This window comes from Pecten maximus, chromosome 4 (assembly GCF_902652985.1).
Source record: "Pecten maximus chromosome 4, xPecMax1.1, whole genome shotgun sequence".
Taxonomy (NCBI): Eukaryota; Metazoa; Mollusca; class Bivalvia; order Pectinida; family Pectinidae; genus Pecten; species Pecten maximus.
In genome coordinates this window covers 15,576,849-15,603,321 of record NC_047018.1, presented here as the reverse complement: position 1 = coordinate 15,603,321, position 26,473 = coordinate 15,576,849, and the positions used below count along the sequence as shown (strand labels likewise).

General features: G+C 41.2%; 1 protein-coding gene across 3 annotated transcripts in view; it reads right to left on the bottom strand.

Annotated features, from left to right (window-relative positions):
- Nucleotides 1-26,012, bottom strand: part of LOC117325354 (GTP-binding protein Di-Ras2-like) — a 72,639-nt gene extending 46,627 nt beyond the window's left edge. For all 3 annotated transcript variants that reach the window (XM_033881507.1, XM_033881509.1, XM_033881510.1), the window contains exons 1-2: nucleotides 25,947-26,012; nucleotides 18,738-19,331 (exon numbers count right to left, since the gene is read on the bottom strand). In XM_033881507.1, coding sequence (XP_033737398.1) covers nucleotides 18,738-18,827 — 90 coding nt within the window. In that variant the 5' untranslated portion in view covers nucleotides 18,828-19,331; nucleotides 25,947-26,012. The remainder of the gene's footprint in view (nucleotides 1-18,737; nucleotides 19,332-25,946) is intronic.
- Between the last annotated feature and the right edge of the window lie 461 nt (nucleotides 26,013-26,473).

The window sequence follows — 26,473 nt, the reverse complement described above, 5'->3', positions numbered from 1 at the left end:
GTGGAAGCTTTGTTCATGACAATTCCAACAACATCTTACACTCTGTTAGAAACGTGAAATCAATCCCTAATATTATTACAGACAGTGGGGTGGGGTGTTAGTACAGACAGTGGGGTGGGGTGTTAGTACAGACAGTGGGGTGGGGTGTTAGTACAGACAGTGGTGTGGGGTGTTAGTACAGACAGTGGTGTAGGGTGTTAGTACAGACAGTGGTGTGGGGTGTAAGTACAGACAGTGGTGTGGAGTGTTAGTACAGACAGTGGTGTGGGGTGTTAGTACAGACAGTGGTGTGGGGTGTAAGTACAGACAGTGGTGTGGGGTGTTAGTACTGACAGTGGTGTGGAGTGTTAGTACAGACAGTGGTGTGGGGTGTTAGTACAGACAGTGGTGTGGGGTGTTAGTACAGACAGTGGTGTGGGGTGTTAGTACAGACAGTGGTGTGGGTTGTTAGTACAGACAGTGGTGTGGAGTGTTAGTACAGACAGTGGTGTGGGGTGATAGTACAGACAGTGGTTTGGGGTGTTAGTACAGACAGTGGTGTGGGGTGTTAGTACAGACAGTGGTGTGGGGTGTTAGTACAGACAGTGGTGTGGAGTGTTAGTACAGACAGTGGTGTGGGGTGTTAGTACAGACAGTGGTGTGGAGTGTTAGTACAGACAGTGGTGTGGGGTGTTAGTACAGACAGTGGTGTAGGGTGTTAGTACAGACAGTGGTGTGGGGTGTTAGTACAGACAGTGGTGTGGGGTGTAAGTACAGACAGTGGTGTGGAATGTTAGTACAGACAGTGGTGTGGGGTGTTAGTACAGACAGTGGTGTGGGGTGTTAGTACAGACAGTGGTGTGGGGTGTTAGTACAGACAGTGGTGTGGGGTGTTAGTACAGACAGTGGTGTGGAGTGTTAGTACAGACAGACAGTGGTGTGGGGTGTTAGTACAGACAGTGGTTTGGGGTGTTAGTACAGACAGTGGTGTGGGGTGTTAGTACTGACAGTGGTGTGGGGTGTTAGTACTTACAGTGGTGTGGGGTGTAAGTACAGACAGTGGTGTGGAATGTTAGTACAGACAGTGGTGTGGGGTGTTAGTACAGACAGTGGTGTGGGGTGTTAGTACAGACAGTGGTGTGGGGTGTTAGTACAGACAGTGGTGTGGGGTGTTAGTACAGACAGTGGTGTGGGGACATTAGTACAGACAGTGGTGTGGGGTGTTAGTACAGACAGTGGTGTGGAGTGTTAGTACTGACAGTGGTGTGGAGTGTTAGTACAGACAGTGGTGTGGAGTGTTAGTACAGACAGTGGTGTGGGGTGTCAGTACAGACAGTGGTGTGGAGTGTTAGTACAGACAGTGGTGTGGGAGTGTTAGTACAGACAGTGGTGTGGGGTGTTAGTACTGACAGTGGTGTGGGGTGTTAGTACAGACAGTGGTGTGGGGTGTTAGTACAGACAGTGGTGTGGGGTGTTAGTACTGACAGTGGTGTGGGGTGTTAGTACTGACAGTGGTGTGGAGTGTTAGTACAGACAGTGGTGTAAAGTGTTAGTACAGACAGTGGTGTGGGGTGTTAGTACTGACAGTGGTGTGGAGTGTTAGTACAGACAGTGGTTTGGGGTGTTAGTACAGACAGTGGTGTGGGGTGTTAGTACAGACAGTGGTGTGGGGTGTTAGTACTGACAGTGGTGTGGGGTGTTAGTACAGACAGTGGTGTGGAGTGTTAGTACAGACAGTGGTGTGGGGTGTTAGTACAGACAGTGGTGTGGGGTGTTAGTACAGACAGTGGTGTGGAGTGTTAATACAGACAGTTGTGTGGGATGTTAGTACAGACAGTGGTGTGGGGTGTTAGTACAGACAGTGGTGTGGAGTGTTAGTACAGACAGTGGTGTGGGGTGTTAGTACAGACAGTGGTGTGGGGTGTTAGTACATACAGTGGTGTGGAGTGTTAGTACAGACAGTGGTGTGGGGTGTTAGTACTGACAGTGGTGTAAAGTGTTAGTACAGACAGTGGTGTGGAGTGTTAGTACAGACAGTGGTGTGGGGTGTTAGTACAGACAGTGGTGTGGGGTGTTAGTACAGACAGTGGTGTGGGGTGTTAGTACTGACAGTGGTGTGGAGTGTTAGTACAGACAGTGGTGTAAAGTGTTAGTACAGACAGTGGTGTGGAGTGTTAGTACAGACAGTGGTGTGGGGTGTTAGTACAGACAGTGGTGTGGGGTGTTAGTACAGACAGTGATGTGGGGTGTTAGTACAGACAGACAGTGGTGTGGGGTGTTAGTACAGAAAGTGGTGTGGGGTGTAAGTACAGACAGTGGTGTGGGGACATTAGTACAGACAGTGGTGTGGGGACATTAGCACAGACAGTGGTGTGGGGTGTTAGTACAGACAGTGGTGTGGGGTGTTAGTACAGACAGTGGTGTGGGGTGTTAGTACAGACAGTGGTGTGGGGTGTTAGTACAGACAGTGGTGTGGGGTGTTAGTACAGACAGTGGTGTGGGGTGTTAGTACAGACAGTGGTGTGGGGGGGATATAATACAGACAGTGGTGTAGAGTGTTAGTACAGACAGTGGTGTGGGGTGTTAGTACAGACAGTGGTGTGGGGTGTTAGTACAGACAGTGGTTTGGGGTGTTAATACAGACAGTGGTGTGGGGTGTTAGTACAGACAGTGGTGTGGGGTGTTAGTACAGACAGACAGTGGTGTGGAGGGGATATAATACAGACAGTGGTGTGGAGGGGATATAATACAGACAGTGGTGTGGAGGGGATATAATACAGACAGTGGTGTGGGGTGTTAGTACAGACAGTGGTGTGGGGTGTTAGTACAGACAGTGGTTTGGGGTGTTAGTACAGACAGTGGTGTGGGTTGTTAGTACAGACAGTGGTGTGGGGTGTTAGTACAGACAGTGGTTTGGGGTGTTAATACAGACAGTGGTGTGGGGTGTTAGTACAGACAGTGGTGTGGGGTGTTAGTACAGACAGTGGTGTGGGGTGTTAGTACAGACAGTGGTTTGGGGTGTTAGTACAGACAGTGGTGTGGGGTGTTAGTACAGACAGTGGTGTGGGGTGTTAGTACAGACAGTGGTTTGGGGTGTTAATACAGACAGTGGTGTGGGGTGTTAGTACAGACAGTGGTGTGGGGTGTTAGTACAGACAGTAGTGTGGTCTTTCGGTGTCTTTGTACAGATGATATAAGGTATCACAAAGTATAGTTTCTGAACTAAGCACACACAATGTCCCAGAAGACCTTTCCTAACAGCTCGGGACGATTAATTATTTACAGTAGATGGAATGCAATCATGACAGCATAACGATGCAATCAGAAAGCACATCGACTGTCTGTAACACGAGTCAAGGTAATTGGAAGGGGAAGGGGGTTTAATTAGAAACACCAACAACATAATTTCGTTATATAATGTGAGGAAGACTTTAATAAATTGTATTTTGTGATGTACACATTAACAGTGATATGTAGCTGTGGGGGATCTCAGAGATAAATATGACTGGTGATATGTGGAAGGAAAGCCTGGTGTGAGAGACTTTGGTAATGGAAAGCGATAGAGGCTTGTGGGTAATGGAAGAACGAATTTAATGGTGGTAAAGGAGAGATAGTTTAGTGAGTGTACGGTAGAGAGGTGTAGGTTTGTAATGTGTTCATCGAAAACCAGTCGTCTTAACACGACTCTATCCGGTCTAAGCACTGTTATACCTGGTCTTATCACGATTATACCTGGTCTTATTATGATTATACCTGGTCTTATCACGGTTATACCTGGTCTTATTACGATGATACCTGGTCTTATTACAGTTATACCTGGTCTTATCACGGTTATACCTGGTCTTATCACGGTTATGCCTAGTCTTATTACGGCTATACCTGGTCTTATCACGGTTATACCTGGTCTTATTACGGTTATACCTGCTCTTATTACGGTTATACCTGGTCTTATCACGGTTATACCTGGTCTTATTACGGTTTTACCTGGTCTTATCACGGTTATATCTGGTGTTATCACAGTTATACCTGGTCTTATCACGGTTATACCTGGTCTTATTACGGTTATACCTGGTCTGATCACAGTTATACCTGGTCTTATCACGATAATTTCTGGTCTTATCACAGTTATACCTGGTCTTATCACAGTTATACCTGGACTTGTCACGATAATTTCTGGTCTTATCACGGTTATACCTGGTCTTGTCACGGTTATTCCTGGTCTTATTACGGTTATACCTGGTCTTATCACAGTTATACCTGGTCTTATCACAGTTATAACTGGACTTATCACGATAATTTCTGGTCTTATCACAGTTATACCTGGTCTTATTACAGTTATACCTGGTCTTATCACAGTTATACCTGGTCTGATCACGATTATACCTGGTCTTATCACGATTATACCTGGTCTTATCACTGTTATACCTGGTCTGATCACGGTTATACCTGGTCTTATCACAGTTATACCTGGTCTTATTACGGTTATACCTGGTCTTATCACGGTTATACCTGGTCTTATTACGGCTATACCTGGTCTTATCACGGTAATACCTGGTCTTATTACGGTTATACCTGGTCTTATCACGGTTATACCTGGTCTTATTACGGTTATACCTGGTCTTATCACGGTTATATCTGGTGTTATAACAGTTATACCTGGTCTTATCACGGTTATATACCTGGTCTTGTCACAGTTATACCTGGTCTTATCACTGTCATACCTGGTCGTATTACGGTTATACCTGGTCTTATCACAGTTATACCTGGTCTTATTACGGTTATACCTGGTCTTATTACGGTTATACCTGGTCTTATTATGGTTATACCTGGTCTTATCACAGTTATACCGGGTCTTATCACAGTTATACCTGGACTTATCACGATAACTTCTGGTCTTATCACGGTTATTCCTGGTCTTATCACAGTTATACCGGGTCTTATCACAGTTATACCTGGACTTATCACGATAACTTCTGGTCTTATCACGGTTATACCTGGTCTTGTCACGGTTATTCCTGGTCTTATTACGGTTATACCTGGTCTTATCACTGTTATACCTGGTCTTATTACGGTTATACCTGGTCTTATCACGGTTATACCTGGTCTAATCACGGTTATACCTGGTCTTATCACAGTTATACCTGGTCTTATTACAGTTATTCCTGGTCTTATCACAGTTATACCTGGTCTTATCACAGTTATACCTGGACTTATCACGATAATTTCTGGTCTTATCACGGTTATTCCTGGTCTTATCACAGTTATACCTGGTCTTATCACAGTTATACCTGGACTTATCACGATAACTTCTGGTCTTATCACGGTTATACCTGGTCTTGTCACGGTTATTCCTGGTCTTATTACGGTTATACCTGGTCTTATCACTGTTATACCTGGTCTTATTACGGTTATACCTGGTCTTATCACGGTTATACCTGGTCTAATCACGGTTATACCTGGTCTTATCACAGTTATACCTGGTCTTATTACAGTTATTCCTGGTCTTATCACAGTTATACCTGGTCTTATCACAGTTATACCTGGACTTATCACGATAACTTCTGGTCTTATCACGGTTATACCTGGTCTTGTCACGGTTATTCCTGGTCTTATTACGGTTATACCTGGTCTTATTACTGTTATACCTGGTCTTATTACGGTTATACCTGGTCTTATCACGGTTAAACCTGGTCTTATTACGGTTATACCTGGTCTTATCACAGTTATACCTGGTCTTATCACAGTTATACCTGGTCTGATCACTGTCATACCTGGTCTTATTACTGTCATACCTGGTCTTATTACGGTTATACCTGGTCTTGTCACAGTTATATACCTGGTCTTGTCACAGTTATACCTGGTCTTATCACAGTTATACCTGGTCTGATCACAGTTATACCTGGTCTTATCACTGTCATACCTGGTCTTATTACGGTTATACCTGGTCTTGTCACAGTTATATACCTGGTCTTATCACGGTTATATACCTGGTCTGTCACAGTTATACCTGGTCTTATCACGGTTATATACCTGGTCTTATCACTGTCATACCTGGTCGTATTACGGTTATACCTGGTCTTATTACGGTTATACCTGGTCTTATTACCGTTATACCTGGTCTTATTACAGTTATACCTGGTCTTATTACGGTTATACCTGGTGTTATTACGGTTATATACCTGGTGTTATTACGGTTATATCTGGTCTTATTACGGTTATACCTGGTGTTATTACGGTTATACCTGGTCTTATTACGGTTATACCTGGTCTTATTACGGTTATACCTGGTCTTATTACGGTTATACCTGGTCTTATTACGGTTATACCTGGTCTTATTACGGTTATACCTGGTGTTATTACGGTTATACCTGGTGTTATTACGGTTATACCTGGTCTTATTACGGTTATACCTGGTCTTATTACAGTTATACCTGGTCTTATTACGGTTATACCTGGTCTTATTACAGTTATACCTGGTGTTATAACAGTTATACCTGGTCTTATCACGGTTATATACCTGGTCTTGTCACAGTTATACCTGGTCTTATCACAGTTATACCTGGTCTTATTACGGTTATACCTGGTCTTATTACGGTTATACCTGGTCTTATTACGGTTATACCTGGTCTTATCACAGTTATACCTGGTCTTATCACAGTTATACCTGGTCTTATCACTGTTATACCTGGTCTTATTACGGTTATACCTGGTCTTATCACAGTTATACCTGGTCTTATCACGATTATACCGGGTCGTTGTAGGATTATGTATGGTCATAGCACGCTTTTACCTTGTCTTAGTTCGATTTTACATGATATTAGCTTGATTTTTCCTGATGTTAGCACGATTGTACATGGTCTTTGCAAGGGTTTACCTGGTCGCTGCACGGTTCTGTCTTGTTGAAGAGCATTTTACCTTATCTTAGCACAGTTTTACCTGGTGTTTGCATTGTTTTACCTGTTTTCAGCACGGTTATACCTGATTTTAGTACGATACCTTGTCGCAGTTCAGTTATGTCGCGTTTTATCAATAGTTTACCTGGTTTTAGAACGGCACTATTTGGTCTTAGCACGTTTATACAAGACGGATTGGGGAAAATGCCACCTCATACTTTCCAAGTCATATGGACTAAATGAGTTGAAGGGCCTATTTCTTTAGGTCACTTGGCTAAAATGTGTTGTTAAAATCTATAAAAAAAAATAATTTTTCTCGAAAATCAAAAGGATAAGGGTCATAGCATTGGGCCCTTTGCATGCCTACCAAGTTTGTTCAAATGATTTACCTTGACCTACTTTTAAGATCAAAACAAAACCAACTACCTGCATACACATCATATAGCAGGTGCTCTAGACGCGGTGGTACTACTCGGAGATAGGAAACGAATGTCTGTGTTTACAATATACTTTAAATCAATTTTACCATAACAAAGGAAAATTTTGCATGTTATTGGCGATTTTGACCTGAAAGCATATTTACTCAGAGGTGCAGACATTGCAGTCATATATGTACATGTCGTTCCATGTATCTGAGGATCTGTTCTGGGCAACAAGCGATTGATGAGCGAAGCGAGTGAAAATAAACACTTTTGTCATACTACCACAGTATTTTACCAACAAGGTATGCCAGTTATCTCCCTTACACCGTCAACTGTGCCAAACGATATGTCAGGAAATGCCAATTATCATTCAGTTACACGTTAACGAGTAAAACAGTTGTGTGTTTAAAAACGAGAAATCAATGAATTAATGTAACCGATGTAACGTGACCGCTGTTACGTGGTCGCTTATACATTGTAATTGTACTATGGCCGATGATACATTGTCGGTATAACATGGCTGTCTGTACATTGTCGGTATAACGTGGCGATCTACACATTGTCGGTGAAACGTGACCATCTACACATTGTCGGTATAACGTGACCATCTACACATTGTCGGTGAAACGTGACCATCTACACATTGTCGGTGAAACGTGACCATCTACACATTGTCGGTGAAACGTGGCGATCTACACATTGTCGGTATAGCGTGACTAATATATTGTCGGTATAACGTGGTCCCTGATACATTGTCGGTATAACGTGTTCGCTGATACATAGTCGGTATAACGTGTTCGCCGTTACATTGTCGGTATAACGTGGTCCCTGATTCATTGTCGGTATAACGTGACTGGTTCATTGTCGGTATAACGTGTTCGCTGATACATTGTCGGTATAACGTGACTGGTTCATTGTCGGTATAACGTGTTCGCCGTTACATTGTCGGTATAACGTGGTCCCTGATACATTGTCGGTATAAAGTGACTGGTTCATTGTCGGTATAACGTGTTCGCTGATACATTGTCGGTATAACGTGACTGGTTCATTGTCGGTATAACGTGTTCGCTGATACATTGTCGGTATAACGTGACTGGTTCATTGTCGGTATAACGTGTTCGCTGATACATTGTCGGTATAACGTGTTCGCTGATACATTGTCGGTATAACGTGACTGGTTCATTGTCGGTATAACGTGTTCGCTGATACATTATCGGTATAACGTGACTGGTTCATTGTCGGTATAACGTGTTCGCAGATACAGTATCGGTATAACGTGACTTATACATTGTCGGTATAACGTTACTGATACATTGTCGGTATAACGTGTTCGCTGATACATTGTTTGTATAACGTGACTGGTTCATTGTCGGTATAACGTGTTCGCTGATACATTGTCGGTATAACATGACTGATACATTGTCGATATAAGGTGGTCGCTGATACATTGTCGGTATAACGTTACTGATACATTGTCGGTATAAAATGGCCACATTGGAGTGATCAGTATCGTAGACGTGACACATTGTCACTCCCACAGCTCGCCACGGCTCTCGGGTGTATAGTTACTGAAGTTACACCATTTAACGCGTTTCCATGCTGAAGTTACATAATTAGCGGCTGTGTTAATGAAACTATCGTTATCTAGTGACAACGCGATGGTTAAAAAACTGGTTCCGTTTAATAAACTTCTGTTATGTTCAAACGCGAGATTGAATATCTGTGATACTGAGTCTATTTTTGCTGTATGTTATATATTCCTTTATTTTCCTCCTAAAAGCCAGCATGCACGTGAAGCAAACTTTACTAAGAAAGAAGTACACGTGGTTTCATCTTGAAGTAAATAACGGCTAGCTCAGGGGATCGTTGTATACCATCTAGAGCAATGTGGGTAAAGACACAACCACGACAACATAGAATGGATTTTAGCAGCTTCCTGAAAACGCAAACCGTCCCGGTAGGGATTAAAGTACATGTACACACTTTCAATCATAAATGTAGATTACATTGGTCCGAACTGATCTTTTGCTGCTCTCAGAAGTCTAAACAAGTTGTGGTTGATAACAAGACAAAAAACATGCAAAACGGCATATCAAAGAGAGAAAACAAATGTCAATCAGTGAGTCATCCATTACACAAATGGATTATCGTAACTATTCAGCTCTAGTACGTCATAAGAGCATCTCTACGCCAGACAAGTCGTCCGGATACACTCGCATATCAATGTCCATAGCTCTAAAAGGTTTCAATAGGTCTTTGGGGATAAGGTTTTATAGCTTAGCTTTTTTATCTAATGCTGATCTATTAAACAAGATTCTCATCCAACAAATGTAGGAAGACACCTAGTTATGGCCCTTTTATTTTAAGTCTATGCATTTATTAAGATGCGGGGAACATAACTACTCGTATCTATGAATGGCGGGTTATTGATGTCGTAATGTCGTTTACTAGTCATACTCCTGTTCTAATGGAATAAGAGGATGGTATTGGCTATGGCCCTATCGGCAGTGTTAGACCCGCCGTATCTATACAAATGTAATCCGTCTGTAATCAGACCCCGGGAAATCTCTAAGTAATTCTAATATATACATTAAACAACTCAGATGCAATAAGTGTCCCAATGTGTTGGCCGTTATGGGAGTCGTTACCTATATTTATTGGGTCTGTACGTCGGTATCATTTAGCCGAGGGACAACACAACACATGTCATTACATTTTATATCACTGTGTGTGTGGTAGGACACATGGTGCTGTCTTCATGTTCGCCAAAGTTGTACATGATGCGTTCGAAACTGTTCGGGAGCAGTGTGAGGTACAGCGGGGTTAAGGACGAAGACCGAACGAGGTAAAGTTCACATCCTTCATACAATCGGAACACCTCTTGTAGTTTCGTAGAAAATGACGAGGGGTTCCGATTGATCCGTCGGTTTTACAACACATGTCCAAAATTGCGTTATGAAGTACACGTATTATCCCATGCTGAGATGGCCCTATAAGTACATGTAAATATAAGTAAGTAACTGGATCATATATAAAGATTTTGGTCGATTATCTGTTACGATAAAACATGAAGAGAAAACATTCTTTATGCCATTTTTAAGCAATAATGCAACTAGTGGAAATATATAAAATACTCAATGGACATAATATGGATGAAGACCATGTTAGCGCTGGTTCGAAAGGTCGAAGACGTCAGTAATTATTTAAATAACGTAATGTGATTAGGTGAAACGCACTCAACACAAAACAATGAAGTTTTAATTAGCACTGACCTTGATTGGGCAGTGACCGTACCATTACGTAACCGACCACGTGAGATATTTTTCAGGAACCTGAAAGGCATATCCTGTAATGAAATCACTGAGATATAGCTTGTGGACGAATACATTCAGAAGCACACTCCGACGAATAAAACCCAACCCAAGGGCATATCCTCACACATACACGTACCATGTGCGTCAAGCAGCAACAAACTGCAATTCCAATATCCTAGGATACTTCGTTTTGAATTATACACGTCCTGTTTATGAAAGTAAATGTTCGATTCTGTATGGTATTTCTAGTCTCTTTATCATTGCTTCGTTTCCTGAAAGAATCTGGCCATCTCATACACAGTACGATTGCCTTGCAAGTCACAACACTCAAACAGTATGCCCAACAAAAAGCATGTTTTCATGGCGAATAACTCTAGATGAGTAAAACAAAATGCCGTTTTAGTAATATACGATTCTGTCAAGACAGGTCGTCAGTTATTAAGCCGTTTAAAATCAATCTGAGTCAACAACCGATCCTCCCCGAGGAAGCCTACCTCCCAAAACGGCCGCCAGGGTTGACCGTTGTAAACGATTAATACACGTACTTGCGCAATCGACAAGTACATTTTTCAGGCGTTATGTGTCCACAATAGTTGAAAGTCTACCAATTAAAACACGACGGTCCATTGCTGGACTCATTATGTTTGGACGTCGTTACGACACCGTAACAATGTTCCGTTTTCAGATCTGCCCAGCTTTTGTCTGCAATAAGGCGACGGAACGTGCAGAGTGTGGAGGCGCCGAAGGGGGCGTTTTGCGAATTCAGCGGTGCAGAACTGGACCACATTGGCTGATGTTTTTATGGTTTGGGGGCGTTATTTGTGAGAGGGGTCGTAAATGACAATTACTTGATTGGCTATCTCGGTGTCCACGATAACGCACAAGAAATAGTTCGCGGTTGTTTTTGTCACATTCTTGAAAATATATATCGATTTTCATCAATTCATTGCTTTGAAAACAGTAAATTCGGTAATTATTTGGTATAACGTTTTAATTAACTGTAAATTCCATTCATTTCTGAAATTGTCAATTTTGCATATTGGCGGCATTCAATTTAGGTCATATATCCTTACACCACACTCTGATATTGTAAAAAGAACACACGTTGACACCAAATAGGTCAATTCTTCCTCAAAATAGCTTTTCTATCGGGGTAGAAACAGGTCACTTTGTTGTTGTATATCGTATTTCTTTCTCTCTCGATGGTTATTTTCCAAAGTTATATAAAAAAAAAAACACTCGCTAATGCTCGTGGTTTTGTAACTTTTGAAAAATAACCAACTCGAGTGACAGAAATCCCATATACTACGACCACTCTTTGTGTAACCTACATGATGAATATGTGATCTGTAACATGTTTCCAGACGAAGATGACACCTGGGCACCTATTGTAAAATGTGTATACTCTCTTCTAGAGAGACTAGTGTTGACTGATTAATGAGCTCCTCTGAGACCAGAGATATTTTATATCACTTTAACGGCCTATCTATATAGTCGATATAACTCTGGCTTTCACTGCTATCGATGAAAACGATTTTTATATCCCTCATTACGAGTCCAATACCATGTAAACTGAGTAACTACATGTACCCCTACCACACGAGACACGTCACACTACCATAGTCAATATCTAACCTCAGTATTCAGCCACTGACTCTGACAAGTGATACATTTTAATAATGATCATCACACTAACAAGTCTGCTCTGCAGGTTCACAATAGTCGAGTATCAACGCGTATTATTGTCAAACACTCATGCTTTATGTTTATAAGTAATTATATACGAGGTTTCTCCTCCCTACCTACTATATTCAAACACTTCCGGTTCATACCACCTGAGGTCCTGAGCTACGAGCTCAGGTGACACCCCAGGCTAGCTCGGAGATGTAACTTGACCACTCGGCTCTATCAAACTTGATATACAACAGAAAAGTGCAGTGAATGCCGGGCGTTGAAAACCAGAGCTACGAATCAGCTCGAGCGAAGCACACAGAAATGAATTATCAATATAAAGCTAAAAAAGAACGCTATAATTTATTAATTGACTCCGAGGAAACTTTAGTTGGTAGTTTAAGACTCTGTCTGACACAACCTAATGCCGGTTTGTATAGCTAAACCAGTCAGCCTCCAGCTGGCGCCCTGTACAGTACGGACCGTAATTACCATCTAAGACTCAATACAAATATGTAGATATGGAAAAAGATACTATAATGTCTGTGATTCTAATGTAGACTGATAAACAAACGAATAAAATATCTGTTAAATATTAATGAATACCTATAGTCGGGAGTCGAGAACATATTTCAGGTAATTAATACACGGGGCTGTTACAGGGATACAGTTAGGATTGTTACAGGGATACAGTCAGGGTTGTTACAGGGATACAGTCAGGATTGTTACAGCTAGGGATATAGTCAGGATTGTTACAGGGATATAGTCAGGATTGTTACAGGGATACAGTTAGGATTGTTACAGGGATATAGACAGGGTTGTTACAGGGATACAGTCAGGGTTGTTACAGTGATATAGTCGGGGCTGTTACAGGGATACAGTCAGGATTGTTTCAGGGATACAGTCAGGGTTGTTACAGGGATACAGTTAGGATTGTTACAGTGATACAGTCAGGATTGTTACAGGGATACAGTCAGGATTGTTTCAGGGATATAGTTAGGATTGTTACAGGGATATAGTTAGGATTGTTACAGGGATATAGTCAGGGTTGTTACAGGGATATAGTCAGGGCTGTTACAGGGATATAGTCAGGTCTGTTACAGGGATACAGTCAGAATTGTTACAGGCATACAGTCAGGGTTGTTACAGGGATACAGTTAGGGTTGTTACAGGGATACAGTCATTTCCGTCACAAGGATATAGTCCGGTCTGTTACAGGAATACAACAAGTGTTTTACAGGGATACAGTCACATATGCTACGGGGATATAATCAGGTCTGTCACGGGGATGCAGGCAGGTATGTTACAGGAATACAACAAGTGTTTTACAGGGATACAGACAGGTCTGTTACAGGGAAACAGTTAGAGGTGTTACAGGAATACAGACAGGAGTATTAAAGGCATACACGCAGGTATGTCGTAGGGATACAGTCCTTACTGATACAGTGAGACAGAGGTGTTACAGTGATAGAGACAGGTCTGATACAGTGAGACAGTTAGAGGTGTTACAGGGATAGAGACAGGTCTGATACAGTGAGACAGTTAGAGGTGTTACAGGGATAGAGACAGGTCTGATACAGTGAGACAGTTAGAGGTGTTACAGGGATAGAGACAGGTCTGATACAGTGAGACAGTTAGAGAGGTGTTACAGGGATAGAGACAGGTCTGATACAGTGAGACAGTTAGAGAGGTGTTACAGGGATAGAGACAGGTCTGATACAGTGAGACAGTTAGAGGTGTTACAGGGATAGAGACAGGTCTGATACAGTGAGACAGTTAGAGGTGTTACAGGGATAGAGACAGGTCTGATACAGTGAGACAGTTAGAGGTGTTACAGGGATAGAGACAGGTCTGATACAGTGAGACAGTTAGAGAGGTGTTACAGGGATAGAGACAGGTCTGATACAGTGAGACAGTTAGAGGTATTACAGGGATAGAGACAGGTCTGATAGAGTGAGACAATTAGAGAGGTGTTACAGGGACAGAGACAGGTCTGATACAGTGAGACAGTTAGAGGTGTTACAGTGATAGAGACAGGTCTGATACAGTGAGACAGTTAGAGGTGTTACAGGGATAGAGACATGTCTGATACAGTGAGACAGTTAGAGGTGTTACATGGATAGAGACAGGTCTGATACAGTGAGACAGTTAGAGGTGTTACAGGTATAGAGACAGGTCTGATACAGTGAGACAGTTAGATGTGTTACAGGGATAGAGACAGGTCTGATACAGTGATACAGTTAGAGGTGTTACAGGGATAGAGACAGGTCTGATACAGTGAGACAGTTAGAGGTGTTACAGGGATAGAGACAGGTCTGATACAGTGAGACAGTTAGAGGTGTTACAGGGATAGAGACAGGTCTGATACAGTGATACAGTTAGAGGTGTTATAGGGATAGAGACAGGTCTGATACAGTGAGACAGTTAGAGGTGTTATAGGGATAGAGACAGGTCTGATACAGTGAGACAGTTAGAGGTGTTACATGGATAGAGACATATCTGATACAGTGAGACAGTTAGAGAGGTGTTACAGGGATAGAGACAGGTCTGATACAGTGAGACAGTTAGAGGTGTTACAGGGATAGAGACAGGTCTGATACAGTGAGACAGTTAGAGGTGTTACGGGGATACAGTTAGAGGTGTTACAGGGATACAGTTAGAGGTGTTACAGGGATAGAGACAGGTCTGATACAGTGAGACAGTTAGAGGTGTTACAGGGACAGAGACAGGTCTGATACAGTGAGACAGTTAGAGGTGTTACAGGGACAGAGACAGGTATGATACAGTGAGACAGTTAAAGGTGTTACAGGGATAGAGACAGGTCTGATACAGTGAGACAGTTAGAGGTGTTACAGGGACAGAGACAGGTCTGATACAGTGAGACAGTTAGAGGTCTTACAGGGATAGAGACAGGTCTGATACAGTGAGACAGCTAGAGGTGTTACAGGGATAGAGACAGGTCTGATACAGTGAGACAGTTAGAGGTGTTACAGGGATAGAGACAGGTATGATACAGTGAGACAGTTAGAGGTGTTACAGGGATAGAGACAGGTATGATACAGTGAGACAGTTAGTGGTGTTACAGGGATAGAGACAGGTCTGATACAGTGATACAGTTAGAGGTGTTATAGGGATAGAGACAGGTCTGATACAGTGAGACAGTTAGAGGTGTTATAGGGATAGAGACAGGTCTGATACAGTGAGACAGTTAGAGGTGTTACATGGATAGAGACATATCTGATACAGTGAGACAGTTAGAGAGGTGTTACAGGGATAGAGACAGGTCTGATACAGTGAGACAGTTAGAGGTGTTACAGGGATAGAGACAGGTCTGATACAGTGAGACAGTTAGAGGTGTTACGGGGATACAGTTAGAGGTGTTACAGGGATACAGTTAGAGGTGTTACAGGGATAGAGACAGGTCTGATACAGTGAGACAGTTAGAGGTGTTACAGGGACAGAGACAGGTCTGATACAGTGAGACAGTTAGAGGTGTTACAGGGACAGAGACAGGTATGATACAGTGAGACAGTTAGAGGTGTTACAGGGATAGAGACAGGTCTGATACAGTGAGACAGTTAGAGGTGTTACAGGGACAGAGACAGGTCTGATACAGTGAGACAGTTAGAGGTGTTACAGGGATAGAGACAGGTCTGATACAGTGAGACAGCTAGAGGTGTTACAGGGATAGAGACAGGTCTGATACAGTGAGACAGTTAGAGGTGTTACAGGGATAGAGACAGGTATGATACAGTGAGACAGTTAGAGGTGTTACAGGGATAGAGACAGGTATGATACAGTGAGACAGTTAGTGGTGTTACAGGGATAGAGACAGGTCTGATACAGTGAGACAGTTAGAGGTGTTACAGGGATAGAGACAGGTCTGATACAGGAACACAGTTAGAAATGTTACAGGGATACAGTTAGAAATGTTACAGGGATACAGTTAGAGGTGTTACAGGGATACAGTTAGGCGTGTTACAGGAAGACAGCCACGGGGGATGCTACGGGGGATACAATCAGGTATGTTACAATGTTACATGGATATAATCAGGTCTATTACAGGGATACAGTCCGGTCTGATAAAGGGATATAATCAGGTCTATTACAGGGATACAGTCCGGTCTGATAAAGAGATATAATCAGGTCTATTACAGGGATGACGGTATGTTACATGGATATAATTAGGTAGGTTAAAGGGATATAGTCAGGTATGTTTCAGGGTTATGATCAGGTCCATTACGGGCAGATCGATTACAATGAACATAATCATGTCTGGTACGGAAATAATCAGGTATGTTACAGTAGTATAATAAGGTATGCTACGGAGATATAGTCAGGTCCATCACAGGGATATAATCAGGCCTGTTAAATGGGTATAGTCAGGTATGTTAAAGGGGTATAGTCAGTTCTGTTAAAGGGGTATAGTCAGGTCTGTTAATGTGGTATAGGCAGGTCTGTTAAAGGGGTATTGTCAGGTCTGTTACAGAGATATAGTCAGGTATGGTAGAGGGGTATAGTCAGGTTTGTTACAGGGATATAGTCAGGTCTGTTAAAGGGATATAGTCAGGTCTGTTATAGGGATATAGTCAGGTCTGTTATAGGGATATAGTCATGTCTGTTTCATGGATATAGTCAGGTCAATTACAGGGATACAGTCAGGTCTGTTAAAGGGATATAGTCAGGGCTGTTACAGGGATATAGTCAGGGCTGTTACAGGGATATAGTCAGGATTGTTACAGGGATACAGTCAGGATTGTAAAAGGGGTATAGTCAGCTATGTTAGAGGTATATAGTTATGTCTGTTACAGGGATATAGTCAGGTCAATTACAGATATATAGTCAGGTCTGTTAAAGGGATATAGTCAGGTCTGTTACAGGGATATAGTCAGGTCAATTACAGGTATATAGTCAGGTCTGTTAAATGGACATAGTCAGGTCTGTTACAAAGATGTATTCAGGTCTGTTACAGGGATATAGTCAGGTATGTTAAAGGGATATATTCAGGGCTGTTACAGGGATATAGTCAGGGCTGTTACAGGGATATATTCAGGGCTGTTACAGGGATATAGTCAGGGCTGTTACAGGGATATAGTAAGGTCCATTACAGGGATATAGTCATGTCTGTTAAAGGGGTATAGTCATGTATGTTACAGAGATATAGTCAGGTCCGTTACAGAGATATAATCAGCTCCATTACAGGGATATAGTTATGTCCATTACAGGGATATAGTCAGGTCAGTTACAGAGATATAATCCGGTCTGTTAGAGGGTTATAGTCAGGTCCATTACAGGGATATAGTCAGGTATGTTAATGGGGTATAGTCATGTATGTTACAGAGATATAGTCAGGTCCGTTACAGAGATATAGCCATGTCCATTACAGGGATATAATCAGCTCCATTACAGGGATATAGTCAGGTCCATTACAGGGATATAGTCATGTCCATTACAGGGATATAATCAGATCAGTTACAGAGATATAGTCAGGTCCAATACAGGGATATAGTCATGTCCATTACAGAGATATAATCAGCTCCATTACAGGGATATAGTCAGGTCCATTACAGGGATATAGTCATGTCCATTACAGGGATATAGTCAGGTCCATTACAGGGATATGGTTATGTCCATTACAGGGATATAATCAGGTCTGTTACAGGGATATATCTCCATTTGCTTTGTATTTTCACTATATAACCTTACCAAGCAAAATAGAAAGTTACCAAATCATAATTCTCATACAATTTCCATGGGTGGAAGAACAATGTTAGTGACGTCGTCACTTAATGACGTCGTTTTGTCTGACCTCATTATATTAAGTGTATTATTTAACGTCACTTAAATTCGTGCTACCTGATGAAAAAAACCATTGTAGCTATGTATTTGATAAAAGTTCAATATACTCATGATGAAATATATTGATCAAAAGATTGTAATTAAATTGATAATTTTGTTTTTATTTCCACGAAGCATATTTTTGTTGTGTACGGTCGCGTGTTCTCTTGAAGTCACAAGAATAGGTCGGATTGACTGCGCGAAATTTTGACTTTGGACTGCGATAACACTGTTACAGGTTAAATATCAGAGGAATTAAAATTTTAAACGGAAATATAAGTATTTAACTACCGTCTTTTGGAAGTTCTTCTCCCCTAATTCTCACAGGATTTCAGACAAATTAACCATGAAGCGCGTTATCAAATGTGTCTGCGATTCTGTGATAATTATAGGACAATAATTTTCCCAAGAAGGCAGATAATTGTGTAACTAACTCACATCAGACATGATATGTTACCCACATCAGACATGATATGTTACTCACATCAGACTTGATGTTACATGTGTAATCAACAATGATTTGGGTTACATATGTGTGGTTAAACGACGATGTTGCTTTGATAATACAAACAGCTGACGTGTGGTAAGTAGCTACCATCATCATACAATTATATCCTTACCTTTTCTCGCGGTTGCCACACCTCCGACATGTCGACATTCATGCCTGTACTTTTAGAATTTGACCGCACCGCCCTCCCAGATGCGGCCATATCTCTGGGGAACGTTTCCAGTGTTGTTAGTTTCTTCTGCTATCAAGATTAACATGTGACCGATATCCGTGACGTTCTACACACAATCAAGTGTCAAGAATGATGATTTGTTCAACTAGAATAAATCCCTCGACATTAACCTTGTCACAAGTCATATCAAAATGTTTTATCTTCCACATATGAAAATATGTCTGTCTTTCCCTCCGAGTTACCTTAAATTCACAATAGGGCCATTCAAGTTGATTTTGAAGAAGGGCGTGCTCCTTCCGGTCCCTTCCTCTCCCTCTAGCTTTCGCCAGATGTGGACGTCAAGATATCTACTCCCGTTCGTTCGTACTTGGAAAGGTGGTCAGTGATATTTGGCCGGATCGTTAAGGCAGTGGACAAACCCGTGTCACCAGCAGCCGCGGTATCTGCCAATAATTAGCGTGCTCCACCGACACTACGGCACTCCACTAGAATGTTCTGTCCCCCAAACCCACCAATCATTGACAAATTGATTTTCTGAAATAAGAAAAAGACAAATAGGTTGGTAGTGGAGCATGATCGATATGTTTTAACATGTATATTTAAATATGTTATAATACAGAGGAGATAGATACCTGATACTGTGATGACAAATTGAAACCTCGCCTAGGGTGACTCTAATATAGTGTGAGATGGTTGCCCTCGCTTTATGACAGCTCCTAGCTATTTAGCATCACACTGTAGTATACAAACACGTGGACCTATATATATACTCTTTACAACGATCGTCATTTAATGGCGAGAGTTCCGCCATCTCATTTCCATAGCCTGTCAGACGACAGCGACCGTGTTCACTGAATGGTTTGGGGTATCAGCCTTTCACGTGGTTCCTACATGTTGTGTATCTTGCTGTTTGCATCAGCATGAGTTTTTAAAACTAATTTTAATGTCATTGATAGTGGTAACATCAAAGATTCAAAACCTCGTTAAATCAATGTCTTTTCTTCAATGGATTATATATGTTTTGAATATACATTAAATACCCAGTATGATGTAGTTGAGAACGGCTGTCCGCTCTCAGCCAGATTACATGTGGGATTCATTCCGTAAAAACAAATCTTCGATTCCTATATCAAACGAAACTGCCTTATTTGGTTAATCGTTACCCATAGTGAATATCAAAACTCACTGTATACGACGGAATTAACGGGAAACTGTACGGAATTTTAAAGACGGATTCCAGCGTTTGTATTTTTCCATGATTGTCTAAGTAATGGGCTTTGCCTTGATACCTTTGTAAATTAACTTACTGTATGTTATAAAATGGAAAAAAAAAAAAATATTTACGTCTCGCATTGAAATAATTGTCAGGACGGAGAAACGCCATATCTGTAACAGACAATCACGCGACAAACATGCTACCAAAACGTATAATGCATTCTCACCATCCAACCAGCCACACGAACGTTCAAAGTATTACTACGTGTTTTACTATACACGAACACGTGCTTTGTGCAATTCTTGGAGAACTTCCCACCCGCAGGACGCGGTTTTAGTTGAGAAATTGGACATCAAATTGGCATCTGTTCATGTACTCAGTTTTCAGTTTCACCGTTGCGTTTTTGTTTTGACATTTATATTAAACTCTAGTGTAACTAAGTTAACAATTTACATGTCTCCAAGTGTCGTTTTAAATCGCCTGAACAAACTGTATTTCACGTGTTCTATAAAATTGAACCCAGGATCATAACGTATGCACATGTATACTTACAATGGAGAGTTCACGAATTCGTATGCATGTCTTGCACTAGCGCGATGTAACTATTATTTCCTCCAAAAATGGTGAGTTAATGTGCTTTATGTAATACATTCCTCCACCACCCCCCTCTCTCTCTCTCTCTCTCTCTCTCTCTCTCTCTCTCTCTCTCTCTCTCTCTCTCTCTCTCTCTCTCTCTCTCTCTCTCTCTCTCTCTCTTTTTTACTGTTAAGCAACTATTCTTCTATATTTGTATTTGTCTATATATTTTCCATTTCCGTCTCTCTATCTGAATATTTGTATATTTTTGCCTTTCTGTGTGTCGAAGACTCTATCTTCGTCCAATGCAGTCTCTAGCCGTACCTACTTCATCTCCCTGGCTGTGGTGTGTTTCAGGTCTGTTTGCTTAAATGGCAATTTATCAGTATCCACCGGCAGGAAGAATTATCGAAATACACGCCTGTTCGTTGTCATTTTGGAGATTGATTTTGTCGGAAGTCACAACATCTTGGTCCAATCTGTCTGTCTTGGTATCACCTCCTTTGGCTGGACTCGTATGACCGGAGCAAGCAAGGTCTTATAACCTCGCGACAGACAGGGGAACCCAAGCATTAACATTCTATAGGACATATATACCAGTAATTCAGTCAGTGTCCCGACCAAGCTTTATCGGCAGTGCACGTCGATGGCGACGCGTACCGCGCTATTTCATTATTCATGAACTCCACTGTATGCCTTTCATAGTGTTGCAGAATTGTGGGTATAGAAATGATTACAACTGTTTTCGTCAATTATATGTCTGCAGCGGTAAGGCTAGGGGCAATGATGGGGTGGCGATACCATATACCCAAAATGGTAGGGGTAGTAGGATGATGATACACTTGTACCATAAATGCAAGGGGCTGTAGGGTGGCAATAACATAAATAGTAGTGTTGGTTGGGTAAAGATACCATATACAATAAATGGTAGGGATACTAGGGTGACGATACTATAAATGGTAGAGGCAATTATGATATAACAAATTCGAAAAAGTAGGTACATGTGTAGATAAGGCTGGGCTGACAAATGCATCTACGACATCCTAGCATTCGGAGCGCTCTCCTAAACACCATAACATTCGGAGCGCTCTCCAAAACACAAATTTCCAAAACACCATAACATTCGGAGCGCTCTCCCAAAGAACATAACATTCGGAGCGCTCTCCCAAAGAACATAACATTCGGAACGCTCTCCCAAAGAACATAACATTCGGAGCGCTCTCCCAAAGACCATAACATTCGGAGCGCTCTCCCAAAGACAATAACATTCGGAGCGCTCTCCAAAACACAATAACATTCGGAGCGCTCTCCCAAACACCATAACATTCGGAGCGCTCTCCCAAACACCATAACATTCGGAGCGCTCTCCCAAACACCATAACATTCGGAGCGCTCTCCTAAACACCATAACATTCGGAGCGCTCTCCAAAACATAAATGTCTAAAAGAACATAATATTCGGAGCGCGTTCCCCATCAGCAATGTTTTGAGCGTCAGCCTGACAAAGATCGAGGCTGAAATTCAGTTAAATCTGTCTCAGTCTGACGTTTTTGAGTCAACGACTCGTCTTACATATGGTCAAGCAAAATGTATATTATTTACAACATCATTACAATTTTGATGTCAATAGTTAAATAGAAATACAACAGGTTAAGTTAAACTTATAATTGGACACATAAATATGTAATGCACGTTGCTGTAAATAGTTTAGTAGTAATATAATGATGGACAATTATCACAGTTATATTATTTGAGATTGGCATATTGCACTAATGTTCCAGTTTCCTTGTAGCCTGATCAATCATGCAGAGGGCTCTGCTTCCGTGTTGGTCATATCAACTCTTACCACGTCTACAAAGTCATCAGCACGATTGCCTTGGCTCCACACTGATTTACCAATTTTAATTAGCATAGATACTTCTATCACAGCTTTGAATTATTTCATCTAAAATGTAGTATATTTTCTATAGTAAAAAAGTCAATACATATTGCATTACGACACCATAAAATACTGTTTGGCGCATTTCTTAAAAGATAAAAGACTATTTTGTGTTGATAAGCTGGTAGTTCTTGTTTGAATTTCGGATGCAAACTTAAAGTTATTCAAGTAATCTGGGGAATTATAACAGCTGAGATTCGAGTAACTAAAAGAAGTTAAGGAACAACGGGGATAAATTCCCGTTAAAATACTACTGTTACATGTGTCATTATTATCTTAAGATCAATGCCTATTAGTAAGAATCCGATTTCAATGTCGCCGACTAACAGTAGACATCAGGATTGGTCAGTGGAGCCCTATAACACACATCCCAGCACCACGCTCAAATATACAGTCAACAGAACACGAGGATAAAAAGAAACATGTTTGCCTAGGGTCGAACCAGAATTGTTTCATATATATGGACTATGGTCTAAATGATCGTACATTATATTGGGTTGTCAACCTGTGTTCTACATTAGCTTCGGTGGCCGGTAGCAATCTGATAGTAAAAGAAGTACGAGACAAAACTTCATTTCGAAGCGTTACGATATAGTGTGTATGTTTGTGGAAAACCATCATCTGCTGGAACTTCCGGAATCTCCTCGGGAAACATATATGGGCTCCTAATGATATACACTATTATATAAGTACACCGGATGTAGTCACAGATGATGTTGTTATGTATTATATATATATGATATTACGACAGGCTAAAAGTGGACTATGGCCGCCGCTCTAATCGCTATAATCATCGATATTTATGGCAGCGAGCACATCAAAGAAGAAGATAATGCTACTCTAAGGAATGGTGTTGTGTGAGAATACAATTAAAACAGAGTTACGTCGTGGTGTCGTACGCATGTCTCAGATGAGATAACAATGAAATGGATATTTTGAAAAACTCAAAAGAACGCTTTGGGGTACATTGCCATACCTCCCTACATATTTAAGGAACGTTATGTTGTTATAAGAGCTGTCTTTTCTAAGAGGCAACATGACAACGTGTTCTGAACAATACTGGAGCATAATTAGTGAAATACAACAATAAAGCCAGGATGAAATATAACGAGCATGGTGTAAGTAATTTCGGAAATGGTTAAATCTTGGTTACATATTTCTTGAGAAAATGGTCTTACAACAAACATTGGCATAACAGAGGATCGACAAACTGTTAGCAGACTTATCTGCGCTTTCATACAAGACTAAATTGATAGAAGAACTATTAGAGTAGGTTATTATGACATTTCCTGGTCCATTTCACTTGTATTGAAGATGTGTTTTCTTTAAACATTATTTACTGACCATGTCTACAGAATTGACCTTTGAACCCAAGGCCACTCGAGAGTTTTCAGCATCAGTTGTTTTTCTCTTTCTTTACTTGTGAATTAGAATGCTTTAATTTTTGGACACTTTAATGGACATGGTACATGTAATTTTGTTTTTGGGACAGTCGTTTGACATCTCTACTGGACGTGGCATACGGAAATGTTTTTCGTTGAGTCTTGCTGTTGTAGTTCTTTTGTTGCTCGGTCCTGCGGGATACTAATTCGGCTTACGCTTTCTGAATTGGTTTTCGTACCTGTTCAGAGGTAGACTCATACCTTTTAAAGCATCTCTAGCAAACACCTATAAGATGTACGAGCTCACCTCTAAATTGTACTCAATTAATAAGAAGACTAATCAAGGACGAAGTGAATTGCGCTAACCGTGTTGTTCGACGCGTTAATACGGTAGAATTCGATCCTAATGCAATTATTTACGTGAAAACAAACGATCTATATAGAGAAAAGCGATCTGGAGGAGGATGAAATCTTTACAGTGCTTTATCTAAACACAACTATTGCACAAATCTGTGCAAGCCTACACTTTATATCATGGTGGGTTTTGATATAGTACTTTGTATTTCACCTTCTCTCGTCCGGATATCTCTAATAATCTTTGTCACTGAAGCGTTCGATTGATGTCTCTAACAGAATGTGCCAATCATCAAATTGATAAAAAGACATTCCAAACGATACAGATCTCATCGCATGTACCGACAGAATTATCCAACAATTGATTAGCAGTTATACCAACTCGTTCGAGTTATTGTCATACATGACAATTAAACGAAGTATAATCAAAATATGTTTAAAATGAAGTCGCTACGTTTCTTGAGCTCTCTTGTGTCACTTTAACAGAAGACAAAAGAGAAACCAGCCCGACCCTGCAAGGGGGAGGTGCAGGGGGGGGGGGGGGGGGGGGGGCTTACAATTAGTCGTTTTGCAGTGTTATACACTAGGTATGTTATTTCACGGTTTGACCTTGGCAGTATAAAATATGAGCTCGTTCGAGGAACACTCACACGTGACTACATGAATGCAGAAATGGAACGCTACACCTCTCCCCGAATCCATCTTGAGGGGAAAATTTAATTGAACCATAATCGTAATCAATCTATCACTGATATGTTCCGTGTTAGTTACACTAGGAATTGATGTATACATGTATATTATTCCATAGTCCCTATACTAGATACGGTATTTGAACTCATGAAATCAATGCATCATTCAAATAATGTTTATGTTACACGATACCAATTTACCTGTAACCCCATTGTAATGTAGACTCGAGAATACATATTTACCTGTAACCCCATTGTAATGTGGACATGAGAATACCTATTAACCTGTAACCCCATTGTAATGTGGACACGAGAATACCTATTTACCTGTAAGCCCATAGTAGGGTGGACATGAGAATACCGATTTATCTCTAACCCCATTGCAATGTGGACACGAGAACACCAAATTACCTGTAACCCCCATTGCAATGTGGATATGAGAATAACCATTAACCTTTAACCCCATTGCAATGTGGACACGAGAATACCGATTTACCTCTAACCCCATTGTAAGGTGCACACGAGAATACATATTTACCTACGGACCCATGGAAATGTGGACAAGATAATACCAATTTACCTGTAACCCCATTGTAATGTGGACACGATATAATGTCCAATGTCAGTATAACGAGAGATGTTTCAGTAAAGGGCACTATAAGGATTCCCTGTGCTTGTGCCACTCGACGATTAACAACTGACTAAAAAGGTGTCAATGTTTATTCTCGGTTACCATCTACCCCCACATTTACAAAATCATCCTTGATGTATACACTGGCCATTTATAGGCCAAGCAAGCTAATAAAAATCGTCCTCTTTATCAGTAACAGTTATCAAACGGTCTCACACCTAACTCTTGAGATCTGTTCGATCTGTAGAGCGATAACAAACGGATGAATTCCTCCACGTTTGTACTGTGATCGGGAAATAAGTCCTAATTATCGATCCATATCTGCCCTTAGATATGTCGACCCCCGCAAGCAATAATACATACCTCGAGAGGTTCCTGTATCAAACATCCAACATAAACCAACTGTCTAACCATGGAGCCTCTCCATGTCCGCAGTGTTATATATGTATTGGCGCACTAATAAAATACGTATATGTGTAATTTATCTGACACCTGTACCTATATTAGTCGGTCCGTAACAGCTCATAGGTATGTAGTGTGTGTTATCTAAATTGTGTTTGAAGAGCTCATTGCTATCAGAGTTATTTACCAATAGGACATCACTGTCACACGTGTGTAACACAGACCTACTATGATTTTACCACTTGCAGAGACAGACCCAGTTTTCTATTGAACTTTATCCAATCAAATAGTCGTATGCGTCAGCTCCCCATTATCAACTTCCGGTGTGACTTCCGGTGTCGATATGATGTTGAATGTGAGGATCAAAACCATATTGGGTAATTCAGTCCCAGCAGTAAACTCGTGTCATAATTATATGAAATTGGCGTCATCCTCTAGTCATAGTCAAAAATGTTAGAGAGTTGGAAGAAATGAGAAGGAATGTTGGA